The 16155-nt window shown below is 35.9% G+C and overlaps 4 protein-coding genes across 5 annotated transcripts; 3 read left to right on the top strand and 1 right to left on the bottom strand.

The window, feature by feature from the left end:
• The first annotated feature begins 1110 nt into the window (after positions 1 to 1110).
• On the top strand, positions 1111 to 2860 carry LOC145905485 (E3 ubiquitin-protein ligase RNF34-like). Its single transcript, XM_082992699.1, has one exon. The coding sequence runs from the start codon at positions 1235 to 1237 to the stop codon at positions 2237 to 2239; it is 1005 nt and encodes a 334-aa protein (XP_082848825.1). The 5' UTR covers positions 1111 to 1234; the 3' UTR covers positions 2240 to 2860.
• Positions 2861 to 2923: 63 nt separating this feature from the next.
• Positions 2924 to 9034, top strand: LOC145907068 (uncharacterized). The gene is made up of 2 exons (XM_082994504.1): positions 2924 to 3539; positions 9010 to 9034. Exons 1-2 carry the CDS (start codon positions 2938 to 2940, stop codon positions 9032 to 9034), a joined length of 627 nt encoding a protein of 208 aa, XP_082850630.1. The 5' UTR covers positions 2924 to 2937.
• LOC145905484 (dynein axonemal intermediate chain 2-like) lies at positions 3598 to 8464 on the bottom strand. Of its 2 annotated transcripts, none has more exons than XM_082992698.1 (13): positions 8212 to 8464; positions 7927 to 8088; positions 7665 to 7783; positions 7336 to 7478; positions 6993 to 7106; positions 6455 to 6594; positions 6177 to 6299; positions 5793 to 6016; positions 5442 to 5577; positions 4955 to 5101; positions 4620 to 4737; positions 4420 to 4535; positions 3598 to 4258 (listed from the first exon to the last, which is right to left on the bottom strand). In XM_082992698.1, the coding sequence occupies exons 1-13, from the start codon at positions 8392 to 8394 to the stop codon at positions 4199 to 4201; spliced, it is 1785 nt and encodes a 594-aa protein (XP_082848824.1). In that variant the 5' UTR covers positions 8395 to 8464; the 3' UTR covers positions 3598 to 4198. The 2 variants fall into 2 exon arrangements, with proteins under 2 accessions (XP_082848824.1, XP_082848822.1); XM_082992696.1 differs by having other exon boundaries at positions 3599 to 4258; positions 4420 to 4538.
• Positions 9035 to 9853: 819 nt separating the features above from the next.
• Positions 9854 to 16068, top strand: LOC145906349 (enteropeptidase-like). Its single transcript, XM_082993770.1, has 13 exons — positions 9854 to 9979; positions 10034 to 10170; positions 10664 to 10753; positions 11173 to 11305; positions 11733 to 11843; positions 11914 to 11984; positions 12307 to 12464; positions 12851 to 12958; positions 13684 to 13832; positions 14241 to 14404; positions 14558 to 14705; positions 14762 to 15328; positions 15781 to 16068. Exons 1-13 carry the CDS (start codon positions 9892 to 9894, stop codon positions 15870 to 15872), a joined length of 2016 nt encoding a protein of 671 aa, XP_082849896.1. The 5' UTR covers positions 9854 to 9891; the 3' UTR covers positions 15873 to 16068.
• The last annotated feature ends 87 nt before the right edge of the window (positions 16069 to 16155 follow it).

Genomic DNA, 16155 nt, shown 5'->3' with positions numbered 1-16155 from the left:
TCAACTGCACAGCTTTGCTTGTGTTGTTACTGTGACTGCCAAGCGTAATGAGGAAATCCTCGGTAGACGAAGGCAAAACGTCAATACTGAAAAATTGTCGTTGAGTAACAGAAGTGCATCAATTTGAAATTGTTTTTGTTGTTTATAATTGGTTTTATCGGTGCCCATGTCCTTGTATTTCTTTTATTTATGCTATTGTTAGAAACACAAAAAAATACGTTTATTTGAATTGATTGTTTCACCAAGCAAGAATGTTATATGCTCCAAACACTTCAAATACTGCTTACTTAAACATGACGCAGCAGAATGTTAGTTCCTTACAGCTTTCGCGAAGTGACGTAGTTAGTGTACACCATTGTTGTGTTGAGAGTAAGTTCAGTTTATTGTCAGGCATTGTGCTTTCAATATCTGTTGGGCATTTTTGTTCAAGTGAATGTTATATGGTTGGCAAAAGGCATGTAGTCAGTCCTCTGAGCCTTACATTGACCCCAGATAATAAACAATACGTACATGAGATTATCACATTTTACTATGAACATAAAGTTCCCAAAACTCAGTTGTATACCAAGATGACGGTTAAAAACCTTTTTAGTTTTTTTTATAATAAATGAAAAGTTTGTTCAAAGTAGTGTCAAATGTGTGGAAGCGTGGTACAGGTTGATTGTAACATTGGTTAAGTTCACTGAAGTAGGCACAACAAATTTGTCATTTTCATGAAAGATTTTTTGCTATGTGTTTGTTTTTGCTATGGACATGACAGTGAACTTTTTTTCTGTATTAGTTAATTATTTTGCACGGATTACCAATAAAATTTGCAAAGGATATCTTCCACACTACTGTTTTTTCCAACCCAAAGGCATGCACATTTTGTTAAGTTTTTAAGGAAACACAAAATTTGTGCATTTTCCAAAAAAATGTTGTGCACAAAATTTACTGATAATCCATGCAAAAAACAATTAGCTAGCACATTACCAAACAAAAACCTTTCTAATAATCTACCACATTAAGATTCGCTGAAAAAATCCTCCACATGTAGTAAACTACGAATTTTACAATCTGGTGCTATTGTACATATTTAGAACTTTAATAGACTGAATTGTATATTTGAACCAAAAAGTTTTCTTTATTTAAGATTGGCAAACAATAAATTCATGTAACGTTGTAGAAAAGCATGTATATATAAATTAGGTGAAACACAACAAGAGCATATTTGCATTGACAGTGCATTATAGTAATGCCTTGCTTGTATTGCAATGCCCAGTTCACAATCACAAAGTGGAAAACAAAGTGTAACTTGTGTCACCAGAACCATTGTTCACAGTGTATGGTGGAAAGAAAATGTCGTCCATGTCATAGTGTTGTTCACACTAACTACAAACGTTCCCAGCTTATGAAACTAAAAGTCAAGGAATTGCGCATGTATTTAAAAAATAGAAGCTTTCCTGTTGAAAGTATCAAAGAAAAACATGAGCTGGTGAAAAAAATACAATCACTTGAAGGTGTGCATGAACCAGAATCTGAAACTTATACCCAGTCATACAGTAATACCAGACATACTTGGCCAGGTCAGGAAGATGTTGCTGATGAAACAAGCATAACTGACCAAGATTTTGAAACAATTGATGTTGATTCAGAAGTTGATGTCAATAATTTATACACTACTGGCCCAGGGTATGCATCTCCCCCAACTTACACGCAAACACAAGAAAGTTTTCCTACAGCCTCTGAATTTCGGGCACCTGATGCGTCATCTGCGACCACATCGAACTCTCACCCCACTGGTACCACCGGGACTAATTTAGGAAAATCTGCTGGTCCAGAATGCTCTACTTCCACACCCCAAAAAGGGGAACTGTTAAAGTTGTGCGAGATATCATCGGTTAATGAAATACATGAATTTAGTGTACGACAGTTAAAGTATTTATTAAAAGACAGTCTGGTGGACTACAGGGGGATTTTGGAAAAGGGGGAATTACTAAAGCGCGCTTTAAACTTGTATGAAGATCACCAGAAAAACCAAGAATCAATTGGTGAAGCTGAATCATCCAACATTGCAAGCAGCAGCAACAATACGTCGAAGGAAGAAAACTTTTGCAAAATATGCTGGGATAATCCAGTTGACTGTGTGTTTTTGGAATGTGCACACATGGTTACCTGTATTGTCTGCAGCAAAGCTATACGTGAGTGCCCAATTTGTAGAGAACACATTGTTCGTGCAGTGCGAGTTTTCAAGTCGTAGATGCAACCCGATACAATTGAACTATGCTATATTTTTACTGTGCCTCTGTTTTATTTTAAAAATGCTATTCGCCTCGCAGCTATGTTTTGCTGTATCTAAAAGTCTTTTTGAAATGGATACATTCCATTCTGCAAAGAAACCCATTGGGCATTTGCCCCCAAATAAGGTTACAAACCTCCTTTATGAATTTTAATTCATTGTTCTATATTTTTTTATGGTCATCTGTAATGTTGTGCCATGTGGTACTGGCTAACTTTAAATGTTGTGTATTGCATAAACATAAAATTATGCAAAAAAACTTGCTAACCATGGTTTATCTAACAAAGTTTGTACATCACATAATTGCTGTTTTGTCAACTGACAAATCAATTTGATTGGTTGTTGAAATTTCCAGGTTTATTGAGCTGAGCAATATATTAAAGTCAAATCAATGTGAAAGGAGTTGCTTAAAAATAACAATATTTTGATACATTTTTGCATGTTTTCCATTCATTGCTACTTTACTCTATGTATCTTTGCTTTTCGCCAATATATTTTGTTCCAATTAACTTTTGCCAGAACTTTAAGTTTACATTCAACAATTACTGATATGTTAATTGTACCAAGATGATTGTTATCATTTTTCACCTTCTAGCTGCTACAACAGTTTATACTAGACTGCCCACCTTTTAAAGGAATACTCATAGTCTCTAAATACAATGGAAAACAACAACAATATTCAGAATTCTGACATAACAAGGTTTAACAGATCCCTGTTGAGAAAAACGGAAACAAAAATTACTACCCCAGATGGAAAAGTATTGTTGGAGCACAAACAAGAGAATGGCAAATATGCACAAACTGTACAAGCACATGCAGTGCCTGGCATGGTGATTGATGATAAACCAGACTTGCAAATGGCTGAACTGCGTAATGGTTTGTTTGTGAGCTCGCAAGACCCAGTCGCGGACAAAACCTTGCTATGCAAACATGGCATTACACATATTCTCAATGTTGCTGGTTTGCCAAACTTTTTTCCAAATGACTTCAAATATAAAAATCTAATGCTTTATGATACACCAGAGTTTCATATTTCTGGTGTGTGGGAAGAGTGTTTTGCTTTTATAAGCGATGCTTTAGAAGGTGGGGGTAAGGTACTAATTCACTGCAATGCTGGAGTTTCCAGGTCTGTCACTGTTCTGCTTGCGTACGTAATGTCAACCGAGCGTATAGGTTTAATTCAAGTTCTCGATGAATTAAGAAAACTGCGACCGCAGGCAAAACCAAACCCTGGCTTTATGAAAGAGTTACAAAATTTTGAGTCCAAGTAAAGGAAACTTTAATATGTTTTTTTAATTTAACACTTTTTTTACATAAAAATAGTAGCATATTTAGAAAATGACATCAAAAGAAATCTGGGACATTAACCTTAGTGATTTCGTTGGGCTGCAGACATATGTATGCATTGCAGATATGCTAAGATTGGTTCCTTACGCATGTATTCATAGTATCAATGGTTGGATTCCTTTTAAACCTGAATCATGTGTTGGTTTTTAGTATATAGTTCGAAATTTAAACTTTAAATATGGTTGTCTAAAGCTACAAGTTGTGGTGCCAATTTTTTATGTACAGTTACTATCAATTGTTTGTTCTATTTAAATTACTCCTTTTGGAGCTCTAGGAATGTTGTATTGATTTGTAAAGACAGATCCGTCGGTTACCGACCTGCAAAGGTTGATTCTTGCAGTCAAATTTCGGATGTTTTTTTCTATTGTTTTTTTTTAAATATATTTATTTATATCTGTATGAAAATAAACATTAAAAACGTTGTAGTGTGCACAATAAACAACCAGCGTCACCAACAAACAGTCAACAAAAGTAATCTGTGCCATGAATTTAATACGCAAGGTGTCTGGTTGTCTTCCAGTTTATTTTGAAAGCACAACAAGCATCTTGAATAGTTTTCTTGCATCAAATTTGTTACTCTTCAGTTGGTGATGGTGAATCAGGTTTTTCTGTTGGTTCCTCAGATGCCTTTTCCTTCAGTCAAAAAAATATTATATATATATGGTAGCTTTGCATATGAGTTGATGTTTGTTAAAGTAAGCTTCATCATTGGTTATATGTAGAGTAAAAAAGGGCAGATAAAATAGGTAGAAAACATTAACATCACAAAAATATGTTTATCTGTTTGTTACTACCGTAGTTTCCTCAATGTCTTCAACTTCCCTTCCTTGCAATGCCTTCTTTTCAGCTTCCACTGCCCTCATAAACTCACTTTCTGCCTTTTCAATCAATTCTTTTTCCTCCTCATTGTCTGCTGCAAAATAGAAAATAGTTTATTGACGAGTCATAAAAACATTTTCCTGTTATGACATAAATTTTTTTTAAGTATAATTACCTTCCCTGCTGTCTTCTTCCTGCCTTCCTCCCTGCTGAGATTGAGTTCTTTCTTTCAACCTGAGTTCGCGATGTCGAGCTTCAAGGATCTTCTCTCGCTTGGTTTCACGCTCAAACATCTATTGATATTTAGGGCGCCATTTACTATTTGTACAACCAAATTTTATTTGACTGCATTAAAAGCTTAAAATTTATGGTTGTGTAAATCTTATTTACCTGCATTGTGTGACAAAAGTTTATTTTAGTACATTCCTGTTTTCATTCATTATAACCCAAATCTTTAATATTGTAATGTTTAACTCTTTAATATTAAAACTAAAATTAGTGCCAACTTACACTGCTCACTAAATTCTTTTCATTTTTCTGAATAGTGCAGAGACTTGAGGAAAGTTCCAGAAGGGTTGTAGTTCCACTATGTGAACCACATGCAACTATTCGTCCATTGTCTTGTACACGTAGGCTGTGAACAGCCTCATCGCACACCTGCAAAAAAATTTTTTTTGGACTATGAAGTTAAAATGACAAATATAGAATAATATGAAGAAGGACGTTATTAATGATTTAATGTTTTTTTTTAATGCCAAAGGTTTAAATAAACCCATCAGTGTAATGATGAATTTGTGCATATATATATGTCCACAATTTTATTTTGAACAAAAAGATCTTGATCATTTACCAACAATACATATGCATTTCAAATAAAATGGCATGTTCACTGATAAAACCATAATGGTTATGAAGCCCTTCTACAAATGTTATTATATTAATTTCTTGGTTGAAAATCAACCACAATATTTGGAAGTTAGAATAATGGAAAATCAACCTGAATGCTCAGTGTTGGGTCGTTTTGTTTGAAAAGGTAATCCCATACATCCAAGGTTCCATCCATTTTGGTTGTAAAGAACACTGCAGGTCTTACAGGACTCCATGTCCCATCAGTCAGATATGACATGTGGAATCTACAAAACAAATCATGATATAGTCCTTTTCGGTCTGATATTCTTCTGAGATGGTTTAACTGAAAATCAGCTGTTACTTTTTACTGATACCAAACCAGACAGAAAGCATTGATCTTGTTGACAGGTTTTTTAATTGAAAATACTAAATTTTGGGCTTTTGAAAAAAAAAAAATTGCCTGAAGTTATAACAAAACTATGAAAATAATATTATGTACTTGGTCCACATGATGCAAGCTTCACGAATATCTTCTGACCATATACGTGCAGTCCAGTCTCCAACCGTCAAGAAGTTCTTAGGGAAGAATGGATTTCTCTGTAAGCTGTACACAGGTCCATAATGGCCTGGGTACAGGCAAACAATCTTCTCAGCTGGCGTTTTGGCTTTTCTGTTACATGACACTATTGAGCCTTGTTCTGTTCCTACCATGAACTTTGTTGGCTAAAAAACACAATTTTGAAAGGGTAAAAAATATGTCATGTTTGTAAATCAATTCCCACTCCTATTTCATAGGTGTTTTTTTAATAATACATAAATTTAAACCTGGTAACTTTATGCTAAGTAACAGAAAAATAAATAATTCTTTGATGAAAAGTTTTACCATGGTGGGCTCATATTCTAGGGAAATGCCTCCAAGGGCATTATCTATTGACAACTTTCTTGTTGGATCCAAGACTAACTTTTCAGTTGGTTCACCAAGTTTTCTTATATCCCACCATAAAACCTGAAAAACAGTTGTGTTGTTTGTTTCCAAAGCTTGAAAAGGTAAATAGAACAATCCAATTCCAGTTGGAATCAAAGATATTTGTATATTATACACATCAGCTCAAAAACTGATGATGTCATTTTTTAAACTATGCCCAATTATAAATCAAATACTTGGCCATCTGTTGAGGAAGAGAAACATTCTGTTCCTGTTTTGGATTGGAGCCAAATAACTTTGTACACAGGATCTCGGTGACTTTGTTCAATTGGTGATATTTCAACTGGATGGCTTCCTTTCCGAGTATCCCAAAATGCTGAGTAACACCAGGCATTGTTACTTCAATTGAAAATTCAAATTACTCTTTAGGAATTCTTAAAATTAAGTGAGCTGCAGACATATGGTCACTGTTTCGACCAGTTAGGTCTCATCAGTGCAGCTTGGTTTGACTCTTGCCACAAAGTCAAAATCTTTGCCTGGTCGTTTAGCCGACTAGATAGTCAACAAGAGTCACAACAAGCTGCACTGGTGAGATCTAACAGACGTGGAAACAGTAACCATCTGTCTGCAGCTCACTTAATTCATATTTTGGCTCCATATTGCTTTAAATTATTTGCCACTTTAAAACATAAATCTAATACTATTTAGGCAAATAACACAGCCAGTTAAGATTAAATCAACAATTTTTATTCAAAGCACAAAGTAAAAAATTACAAATTTGTCCATTGTAGCAGCCACCAACTAAAACATGTGAGTCCTTTGGATTATATTCGAGACAAACAAGAGGTGATCCAGGCTTCAGAGTAAGTTCCGGTTTATTGGGATTTTCTGCATTAGAAAAAAATCTTAAAGTAAACAGTTTATTTGCAATATCATCACACCCCAGGGGTGGTTTTATGCAACCAATGCATTTGCATGTTTACCAAAAAAAAAACAATAAAAAATAAACCTTTATGTAATAGGATTCCAAACAAACAACAGTAAACCCACCATGTAGTAAAAACATAATATCATTCGACATTATCAAAATCAAAATATCTTTATCGTACATAATTACCTATGTCCCATATGTAGGAATCAAATGATATGTCTGGGGAGGAACGCTGAAACTCAAGATTGGAATAAGCGACAGCAAGTTTTTTGCCACCTTCCGGGTACCATGACAATGAGGTAGCTGTTCTTTTAATTTCATTTTGGTCTCTGTGGAAAATCATAAATTAATCTGGCAGAAACTAACACTGTAATTGTTAGTTAACACATCACTAAATGTTTGTTTACAGTTAAGTAAAAAACACCTGTATGTATTTTTTTTTAAATTTGTGAAAAAAAAGACAAACTGGTGGGAAAATTAGGACAGAGTATGTGTGTTTACAAGCAGTCGGTTACCTAAAAACATTGATTGTTTTCGCTGATGGAGCTTCATCTGCACTTTCAACTTCCATGTCATCAAAATATTCTTCATAAATATCAATCGCGATATTTTGTTTAATACAATGTTCCATTACCTGCGAATGTAGAATTAAATAACTTTTTTCTGAAGATAAAATAACTCTACTTTGGCTCCATTACAATTAAATTGGACACAATTGCTATTCAAAACCAGTTCACAGGTATACAAAGATAAGTGTATATTTTGGAGAATGCTTACACTTCCAAGCTGCTGAATAGTGTTAATGTAGTGTTCTTCTTTTTCAACTTTTTTTCGGAATCGAATTGTTTGTTCAACTTCTGCTGGATTGATGTCTTTTGGCCAACCGCCCTCAACATGATTGATGCCCCTTGTTTCCGTTTCAAATCTTTCAGTGTTGACCTAATGAAATGACATTTATCTTTTAAATTAAAAAAAAAAATTATAACTATTATAAAGATTTAAAAAAAAAAATGAAAAACACAAATAAAACTTTTTATTACTGATCTGTAAAAAATAATTAACCTCATGTTCTGACATTTCTTGTGCACATTGTATGGCGGTATCGCAAGGATTTCTTTCGATGAATTCTGTACATAAGCTTGAGTCAGGTACAACATCAACATGCAGCTCTGCTGGTCGATCAGAAAAGTTGCATTGCCGGCCAAATTCAGAACGCTTTTTTGTGTAAACATACACAATCTCCATGGTTGTTGTTTATTTGCCAAACCCCTTGTTTAAGTCAAATTGTATGCACACACCTTGAAATAAGCAAAACACGCCTGAACACAAATGTGTGTTAAATTGGACATTTACTTAAACTATAAGTGAGGGTATGCAAATATCTGTAACTCAACTATAGTATATAAACTGTGTAAGTATATGAACTGCAGACAGATCAGATCAAGAAGTTTGTTTTATGCGCAGAGGATTTTGTTTCAGCAATCGTTAATTGCGCGGACGATCGCAACGTTTTATCGTATGTTAATGCATTAGCTAATTAATATGGCGCAGATTACCGGTAAATTTCGCAAAAGGATATATCACCACATTTTTTTCCAATCTGGCAGACAGATGGCCACTGCCCACTGTTTCGACCTAAAAGGTAGTCACCACAAAGTGGAAGTCTTTGCCTTTGCTTGCCTGTTGGTCAGCAAAGTCGTCTAAAAGTCACACCAGCTGCACTTTTAGGTCGAAACAGTGGCCATCTGTCTGAAGCTTACACAATTCATAGTATATTGTTTAAATAAAAATGTAGTAGAAGCTGCAGACAGCAGCCTGCAGAGGCATTAGACCTTATAGCTTGAAAGTGTGCACTGTCAGCAGCTCACTAAATGTACCAGGATAAATGTAGTACATTTTTGTTGTTACTTTTGTTACCATGCAGTACAATTTTTCTAATTTGTATTTACTTTTAAAACTAAGAAAACATTTCTATTTGACTACTAGTTTAAAAATTTGAACATAAAATAGTTGATACCTGGTAATTGACAACGGTCAGACAAATGCTTTACTAATAAACACGGTTTGTTATTTTCGAATACTTTTATGAAAAGCAAGAACCGATAAAAACAAATAGTAGCGCGTTTGCCACAAACTCCCATTTGACATCTTGAATTTCAGTCAACGCTTTACGGTAACTGTTACTACGGAAACCGCAACTATTGCCACTAAAGTCGCTCGCAAGCGCCAACGTTAAAATTTAAAACAATACCCAAACTTTTTGGATTTCTCAAAGGGTTAAATATATGCACCCACAAGAAACTTATATATTGTTGTAAATAGTGCGTAAACACTAGAATGAAAACCAAGTCACACACAAAATAAATGCATTTTTCTTGACTTAGAAACTTTTAAGGCAGATTTGTTTTAGGAATATCCCAACAAACAGATAAAAACAAAAAAAAATTGGTTTATGGCAAGGTTATTCTCGAGCATTGGCCAAACGACAGTTCTTATCACGTAGATGATTATTGGCATACTTAATATGATCAGGAAACAGCAGGCATTATAACTAACAATAACAGAGCCCATCAGATAATTTGACCTATTGTTCCGCGGTACGTAATGTCTGCCCCACCTGATTGTAAAGCCCACATTCATTTTGCGATGAAAAAGGATGTTACGCTACACGGCGTTTCAACACACCTGCGCATCAAAGCAATAGTGTGAAGATAGTGTCTCGCTGAAATCTGTTCTAGGGACATGAGAGTTACCGATGTGTTTAAACTATTTGCTGTACTTTTGATGTATTTTGCAGTGTATACACAGGGCAGCAATTCATATTCACGAGGTGGGTTTGTTTAATTATCACTTGTTTCTGTTGATTAATATTTTGATTTAACAGCAAACGTTACGACAGCAGCATGTTCAAACGGAACAACCTTCTCAGGCACTTCCGGCAACATTTCCTCGTCGAATTATCCCAATGAGTACAACGATAATCAGAAGTGCACGTGGATCGTTCAAAATCAACCAAATAAAGTTGGTATTTTAATAGGTTGCGTTATAGTGTATATGGACTGGCATTGAATCACTTAACAGAACAAAACATGTAATAAATGCAATACCAGGGGACGTTTTGGTTTCATAGAAACTTTCATAACATGAGCGTTTGGGGTCGTTGCAAGGTTATATGGTGCCTTTTCCGATAAGTGCAGGATAAGTAAGTTTTAGCGTTGTCAGACAAAACACTTTTTAGGGTGTAAATATGTCGCCATTATCAGCAATTGTAGCGTGTCCGAGGCGAAATGTGGTAGGCTATGTTTGTATTTTGTGTTAATCTGACGACTGTAAGTAAGAAATTATTTGCGCTAATCGTCACGTGATTGCGCACTTGCTGCTTTAAAATCTATAAACAGTCCTAACAAAAGCAAATCAATTGCCATCAAGACTACATGTACAATTGATTTTAAGTTGGGTTTACTCCCTACGCACGTAGTTAAATCTCCAAGCATGATGAGTTTTATGTTCACAGGTGATTCGCATTTGGTTTGTGGATCAAAGGATTGAAGCTGATACAAGCTGTATCTACGACTACCTCACTGTACATGTGGGCAGAGAGTTGGTACGTTTTAACGCTGTGAATTTTGTTCTTAGATGCGACGGCCAGCGACAGTTTATGTTTGACACAAAATATTGAAATGAAAATTTAATGTAAAATTTAGGCGCGCAGATCCAGAAGGCTACGAATGTACTCGTTAAAAAGTTGCATACGATCCTGTTTCAACATGACAGGTTTTGCGTTTAGTATGGATGGCTTTGCGGAAAACGCATGCCATGCCAGTCGCACTGCGTTGTGTTTTTTAAAGGAAATGACTGTACAAGGTAGACGCGTCACTTGGCGTCGATCGAACCATAATGGACATAAGAAGAAGTAATTCCACCTACAGTCTCGTTTATTACGTAACTATAGTCTGTTTTTATAAACACCCACTCTGTGCTCATAATATCATAATACCACTGACGGTGATTTTCGCATTTTAGCTTGGAGGTCGAAAGTACTGCGGCGTAGATAAACCACGTGACTTTGTGACCAAAGAACCCAATGTGACATTTTTCTTCAGCAGTGATCAAACAATTAGAGAAGCTGGATTTTTCATCACCTGGCAATTATTAGGTGAATATATTAGTCATATGTAAATTACCCTTTTTGTATTAGAACGCTGAAAGTACATAGAAATAATGGTTTAGTTTGACCAGAGGTCGGAAACCTTTGCCATGCAAAGAGCCAACTGTACTCATTATCACAAAACTAAAACAAAATTTTGACGCAAAATGTAAGTTGGTAGGGATTAGCACCACAATAGGTTTTTAGTCTACTGAAACTAAAACCTGCAGAGCTTGCTCTTTCATGGAGCCATATCAGTGGGTTGAAGGGCCAGAGCCATGAACCTGCAGGACGTTTTATTCAAATTTACAGATAATCTTTACATTGTTCAAAGCAAGTAAAGAAACTAATTAATCAAATGATTTGCCCATCACCAAACGAAATGACAACCCACATTCCAAATAACAACTCATGTAATATCAAACGAATTGCTTAGATGCTTGTCCTACCTCGAACTTTACGTGTTGGGATGGTGAATGTATTCCACTTTCGTCTCATTGCAACGGTGTAAGAGACTGTCAGGACGACAGTGACGAAGTTGAGTGTGGTAAGAATTTACACGTTTTCATATCTTCGCGAATAATAAAAACTATTTCAGTTACTTGTATATTTTTAAGTCCACAACACGACGCTCTGGAGCAATGCTAGTGAGTGTGGAAAGCCTTCCGTCGCAACAAGTTTCTCCTGGGTAACTTTAATTTCTTTGATGTGCTTTTGTATAGAAAATAAAGTTTTCAATATTTTCAAAAACATGAAATATTTGCGTTTGATTAAAACGTTGTGTTAAAAAGAAAACATAATTTACAATGGACCTCTCTACCAAAAAATGTATATTTCTGATTTAGATTTGTGAAATTAGGACGCAACGCTGGATCGGATAAATAGTTTTTACCAAAAGGATCCTTGCGTGATTTGTTAATATGTCTTACAGCATCAGTGACAAATTATGCACTAAACATGAATTGTGGGTGTTTTGGGTGATTTGTTTTCTACTGCTGGTTGTTGTGTAGGATGAACGCATAATAGGTGGGAGTCGGGCACCTCACGGAGCATACCCCTGGCAAGTTATGCTTGTTTATTCCTCGTCAAATCGTCATTTCTGCGGCGGTTCCATCATAGATAAGAAATGGGTAATAACGGCTGCACACTGCACAAACACACTGGCGGGGTAAGATTTCATTCATCATACAATTTATTGTTGATTTTTCACCTTGTTATTTCCTTGATGTGTTGCTGTTTCCTCTGAAACACACGGGTCATGTTTTTATTCTTGTATCCTGCCCACACTAAGTAGACGCGACACTTTCAGATTTAGGCTTTGCGTTCCCATATTTTTACAGTTATGTTTCAGCTTAGATAAAATTACTCAAAACCAATTCAAGGTATTGATAAGTTATTACACGTTATACACGCAGTAAGTAATTTTGAGAATTGAAGGCATAGAAATAATAGTCTGGCGCTGCGGTGACGCCCATTCACCATTCACCCTAATTTCACGGCTTTGGTTCAATTTCGATTCAAAGATTTTTTCATTGTCTCCTAACGACTTTGCAGACCCGGTGACGTCAATGTGTACGTAGGTCGTCATAGATACGAAGGAAACGAAGGGGAGGTTGTCCACCACGTGAAGAAATACTTTGTTCATGAGAAATATTTTAAATGGTAACTGTTCATTTTACTATAGCCACAAAACATTTACATATACCTTCTACAGAAAGACGCAGCCTCTTGAAGAAAATTTTTTTTAGAGAAAAATTATTCCTAAATGTTGCCAAAATGAAAAACAGTATCCACGCACTATATTTAGTGTGCTTTCTTGTTTAAGTAATGCCATGCTTTCGCATAGTAAGGCAGGATCCAACTTGGCTGCAATGCCTTGGCTGCGAAGCCAGTGAATTAACCTTTATTGTTTACATATCATAAAGGATATTTGCGTATTTCTTTAAATTAGTCAAGCGACAGACAATTATGATCATATCGTTTAAAACTACTATACATAATTCTGAAAATAAACAGAATGATTATTCTACGATACGATCTCTGACGTCAGTCAGGTCAACTCTATATAATAGTTAACTAGACCAACCACGCCATTTAAACTGATGATGATGTAAGTTTTTGCCAAAACGTCTTAAATAAATAAAACATGACATGTTTTCAAAATAAAACATGACGTGTTCGAGCCAGTCTGTTTATTCTGAAAATTATGAGTAAATTGGTTACTTTAGTGTTCTTACTATACATAAGTTAGTTAGGTGTATTTGTGATTGTGGAACTGTCGTTGCTATCGCCAGATATAACTCAGATGCATTTTGAGTAGAATCAGCACCTTGCTGTTATCGTCACCAAACTTATTCAAATGTTTATCCGTGACATTTTGTTTTCAGGACCCTCAGAGCAGATATTGCAATGTTTCAATTAGTTGAAACAATCAACTTTACAGACTTCGTGAAGCCGATTTGCATCCCAAACTTAAACTCCACTTTCTACTTAAAACCAAAGAGGACTTGCCTTGCATCTGGTTGGGGAAGCATATGTAAGTTAGTTAACTGCCGCTTTATGATATCGCATATGTAATTGCCAATACGTGAAAGTCCCATACTTTTCCAACAGAATTCCCACAAAACAGACATTTCTGTATCGTAATTTTAGAGAACACAAAAAAGTAATTATATGAAAGGTTCCTGAATTATGCGTCAGGATGCTTCGGTGTGTCGCACACTAATTTAAATTTCACTTCACAGCTGTTGTGCTAATAATAATTAATATATTCTATGTGAACAAATTCGTCTCTAAAAAAGTCAACGAATTTTGGATGCGTCGTCATGACACTACGTACGAATGTGATATTTTTGTGCAATTTAATGTACTTTAAACAGCCAGACATAACAAGTTCCGAAACTACTAGAGACAATGTTCAATACTTGCATCCTTGTACTTCTAGATCCAGACAGGCAGGTTTTCCCTGAAGTTCTCCAACAAGTAAGAGTCCCCATTGTAAAACGATCATTATGTGAGAGTCTTTATGCGGCCAAAGACGGCGGCAATATTCCCTTGAACACGATTTGCGCTGCAGACACTGAAAAGGGTGGCGTGGACAGCTGTGTGGTCAGTAGCAACTTTCCTCACTTTAATATTCTTGCAATTTTTGAATTATCACCCGTCAAAGAGGAACAGCGTCAATAATTCCTATCTATACAAATCCATCTAATGCTGGAAAAACTGACTAGTAAAAGTTTACAATTACGTTGTTTAATACAGGGTGATTCTGGTGGTCCACTGGTCTGTTTGGTCAATGAGGCAGCATTTTATTTGTTCGGTTTAACTTCGTTCGGTGAAGGATGCGCTGATCGCAAATATCCGGGAGTTTACACAAACATTTCAGCTTACTATGATTGGATTCAATCAGGTTTGCTTGCTGGAGAATATCATGCAAAAAACTTTCTAACTTATCTGTCATTTAAGTTATGCAGGAAAATGAACTGAAGAGTTCACCCGATCAGGACATTTCAAAAAACGTCACTTTAGAAGCAGAAACGACCAGTCTACCAGCGACTACAACTACAATGTCTTCAACACTGTCACCAGCGACTACAACTACAATGTCTTCAACAACGTCACCAGCGACTACAACTACAATGTCTTCAACAACGTCACCAGCGACTACAACTACAATGTCTTCAACTATATCACCAGCGACTACAACTACAATGTCTTCTACAACATCACCAGCAACTACACCACATACTGAAATTACACAAGTTACAACTAATAACAAAGTAACCACATCATCAGAAACTTCGGTAGCTTCCACTTCGCAATTTGTATCCACCTCATCTACAAGTGTGCAACTGACAACCAAAGAGTCTACTACCGCAATTTACCAACCAACAACAATTCATGAAATTACAGAACAGGGTTTTACTGAGCCCGATGGTCATTTATCTACAGGCCTCGTCAACAGCCAACAAACAATGAAAGGAATAGAAAATAAAAGTGGAGAAAAAAAGACGAATCCTTCTGGTTTTGGGGGTAAATTAATTTTGAATGTGTAAAGAATTAATCAAATGTGTGTAAATCGAACTAAACTGTTTCTGAAAGATGAGTCCAAACCCCATTGGGTATATAGGCAGTGGTGGGATTCAGCCGGTTGGCACCGGTTGGCGCGAACCTGCTCCTAATGTTTTTGACCTAAGTGAACCAGTTGTTGACAACCATATGTGTAAGCCTATGTTTCACTTCAAACACTGTATTCTCGCGGTTACTGTGATGCCGCTAGTGAGACAACCGGTTGCTAAAATACTTGAATTCCACCACTGTATATAAGTAACCATTTTTCTCAAAACAACTTGTTGCTAACATCATTTATGGCCAGTATGGTTATATATGGAACATGAGAGATAATTTTGAGTTTGAAACTTCCTGTTGCCTGTCATCGAATGCATTAGTCCATTACAAAAGTTCACACTTTTCGTACATTGCAGGTGGATCAAATGACGCAAGTTTTTCAAGCAACAATCATCGGTATTTCATCCTTTTATGTGCAACCTTTGCGTTTATACGTGAATTATTGTAAATATGCAGCATGTTGTTTTATTTAAGCTATGCAATCTCACGTTTCTACTTCATTCGTATCACTGCTGTCTGTGAGCTTTGGAGCAACTGTTCCCAACCTTTTTAAGAGATTTTACAAAATTCCCGCGACCCAAGCATAAATGTCATGCAGTCACTTTCACTTAACAAACGATACAAGAACTACAAAACACCGAAAAAAATTTTAATTTTTTTTTTCTGGGTCTCCACCCGCAGATTGGGAAACATTGCTTCAGAGCGTCCTTCACTGCTATTAGGAAATACAC

Source organism: Ascidia mentula, chromosome 6 (assembly GCF_947561715.1).
Source record: "Ascidia mentula chromosome 6, kaAscMent1.1, whole genome shotgun sequence".
NCBI classification, from domain to species: Eukaryota; Metazoa; Chordata; class Ascidiacea; order Phlebobranchia; family Ascidiidae; genus Ascidia; species Ascidia mentula.
The sequence above is the reverse complement of the archived record's forward strand: the minus strand, read 5'-3'. Positions and strand labels throughout refer to the sequence as shown.

Excerpts from the sequence above, each read along its gene's own strand:
- LOC145905484 (XM_082992696.1), bottom strand. The coding sequence starts at position 8,394 with ATGGAGATTGTGTATGTTTACACAAAAAAGCGTTCTGAATTTGGCCGG. Across the intron at positions 7,479-7,664 it reads AAAACAATCAATGTTTTTAG|AGACCAAAATGAAATTAAAA; the intron begins GTAACCGACTGC and ends GATTTTCCACAG. Across the intron at positions 6,300-6,454 it reads CTTCCTCAACAGATGGCCAA|GTTTTATGGTGGGATATAAG; the intron begins GTATTTGATTTA and ends ACTGTTTTTCAG.
- LOC145905485 (XM_082992699.1), top strand. The coding sequence starts at position 1,235 with ATGCCTTGCTTGTATTGCAATGCCCAGTTCACAATCACAAAGTGGAAA.
- LOC145907068 (XM_082994504.1), top strand. The coding sequence starts at position 2,938 with ATGGAAAACAACAACAATATTCAGAATTCTGACATAACAAGGTTTAAC. Across the intron at positions 3,540-9,009 it reads AAAGAGTTACAAAATTTTGA|CAGCTCACTAAATGTACCAG; the intron begins GTCCAAGTAAAG and ends GTGCACTGTCAG.
- LOC145906349 (XM_082993770.1), top strand. The coding sequence starts at position 9,892 with ATGAGAGTTACCGATGTGTTTAAACTATTTGCTGTACTTTTGATGTAT. Across the intron at positions 11,306-11,732 it reads CATCACCTGGCAATTATTAG|ATGCTTGTCCTACCTCGAAC; the intron begins GTGAATATATTA and ends CGAATTGCTTAG. Across the intron at positions 11,844-11,913 it reads CAGTGACGAAGTTGAGTGTG|TCCACAACACGACGCTCTGG; the intron begins GTAAGAATTTAC and ends TATATTTTTAAG.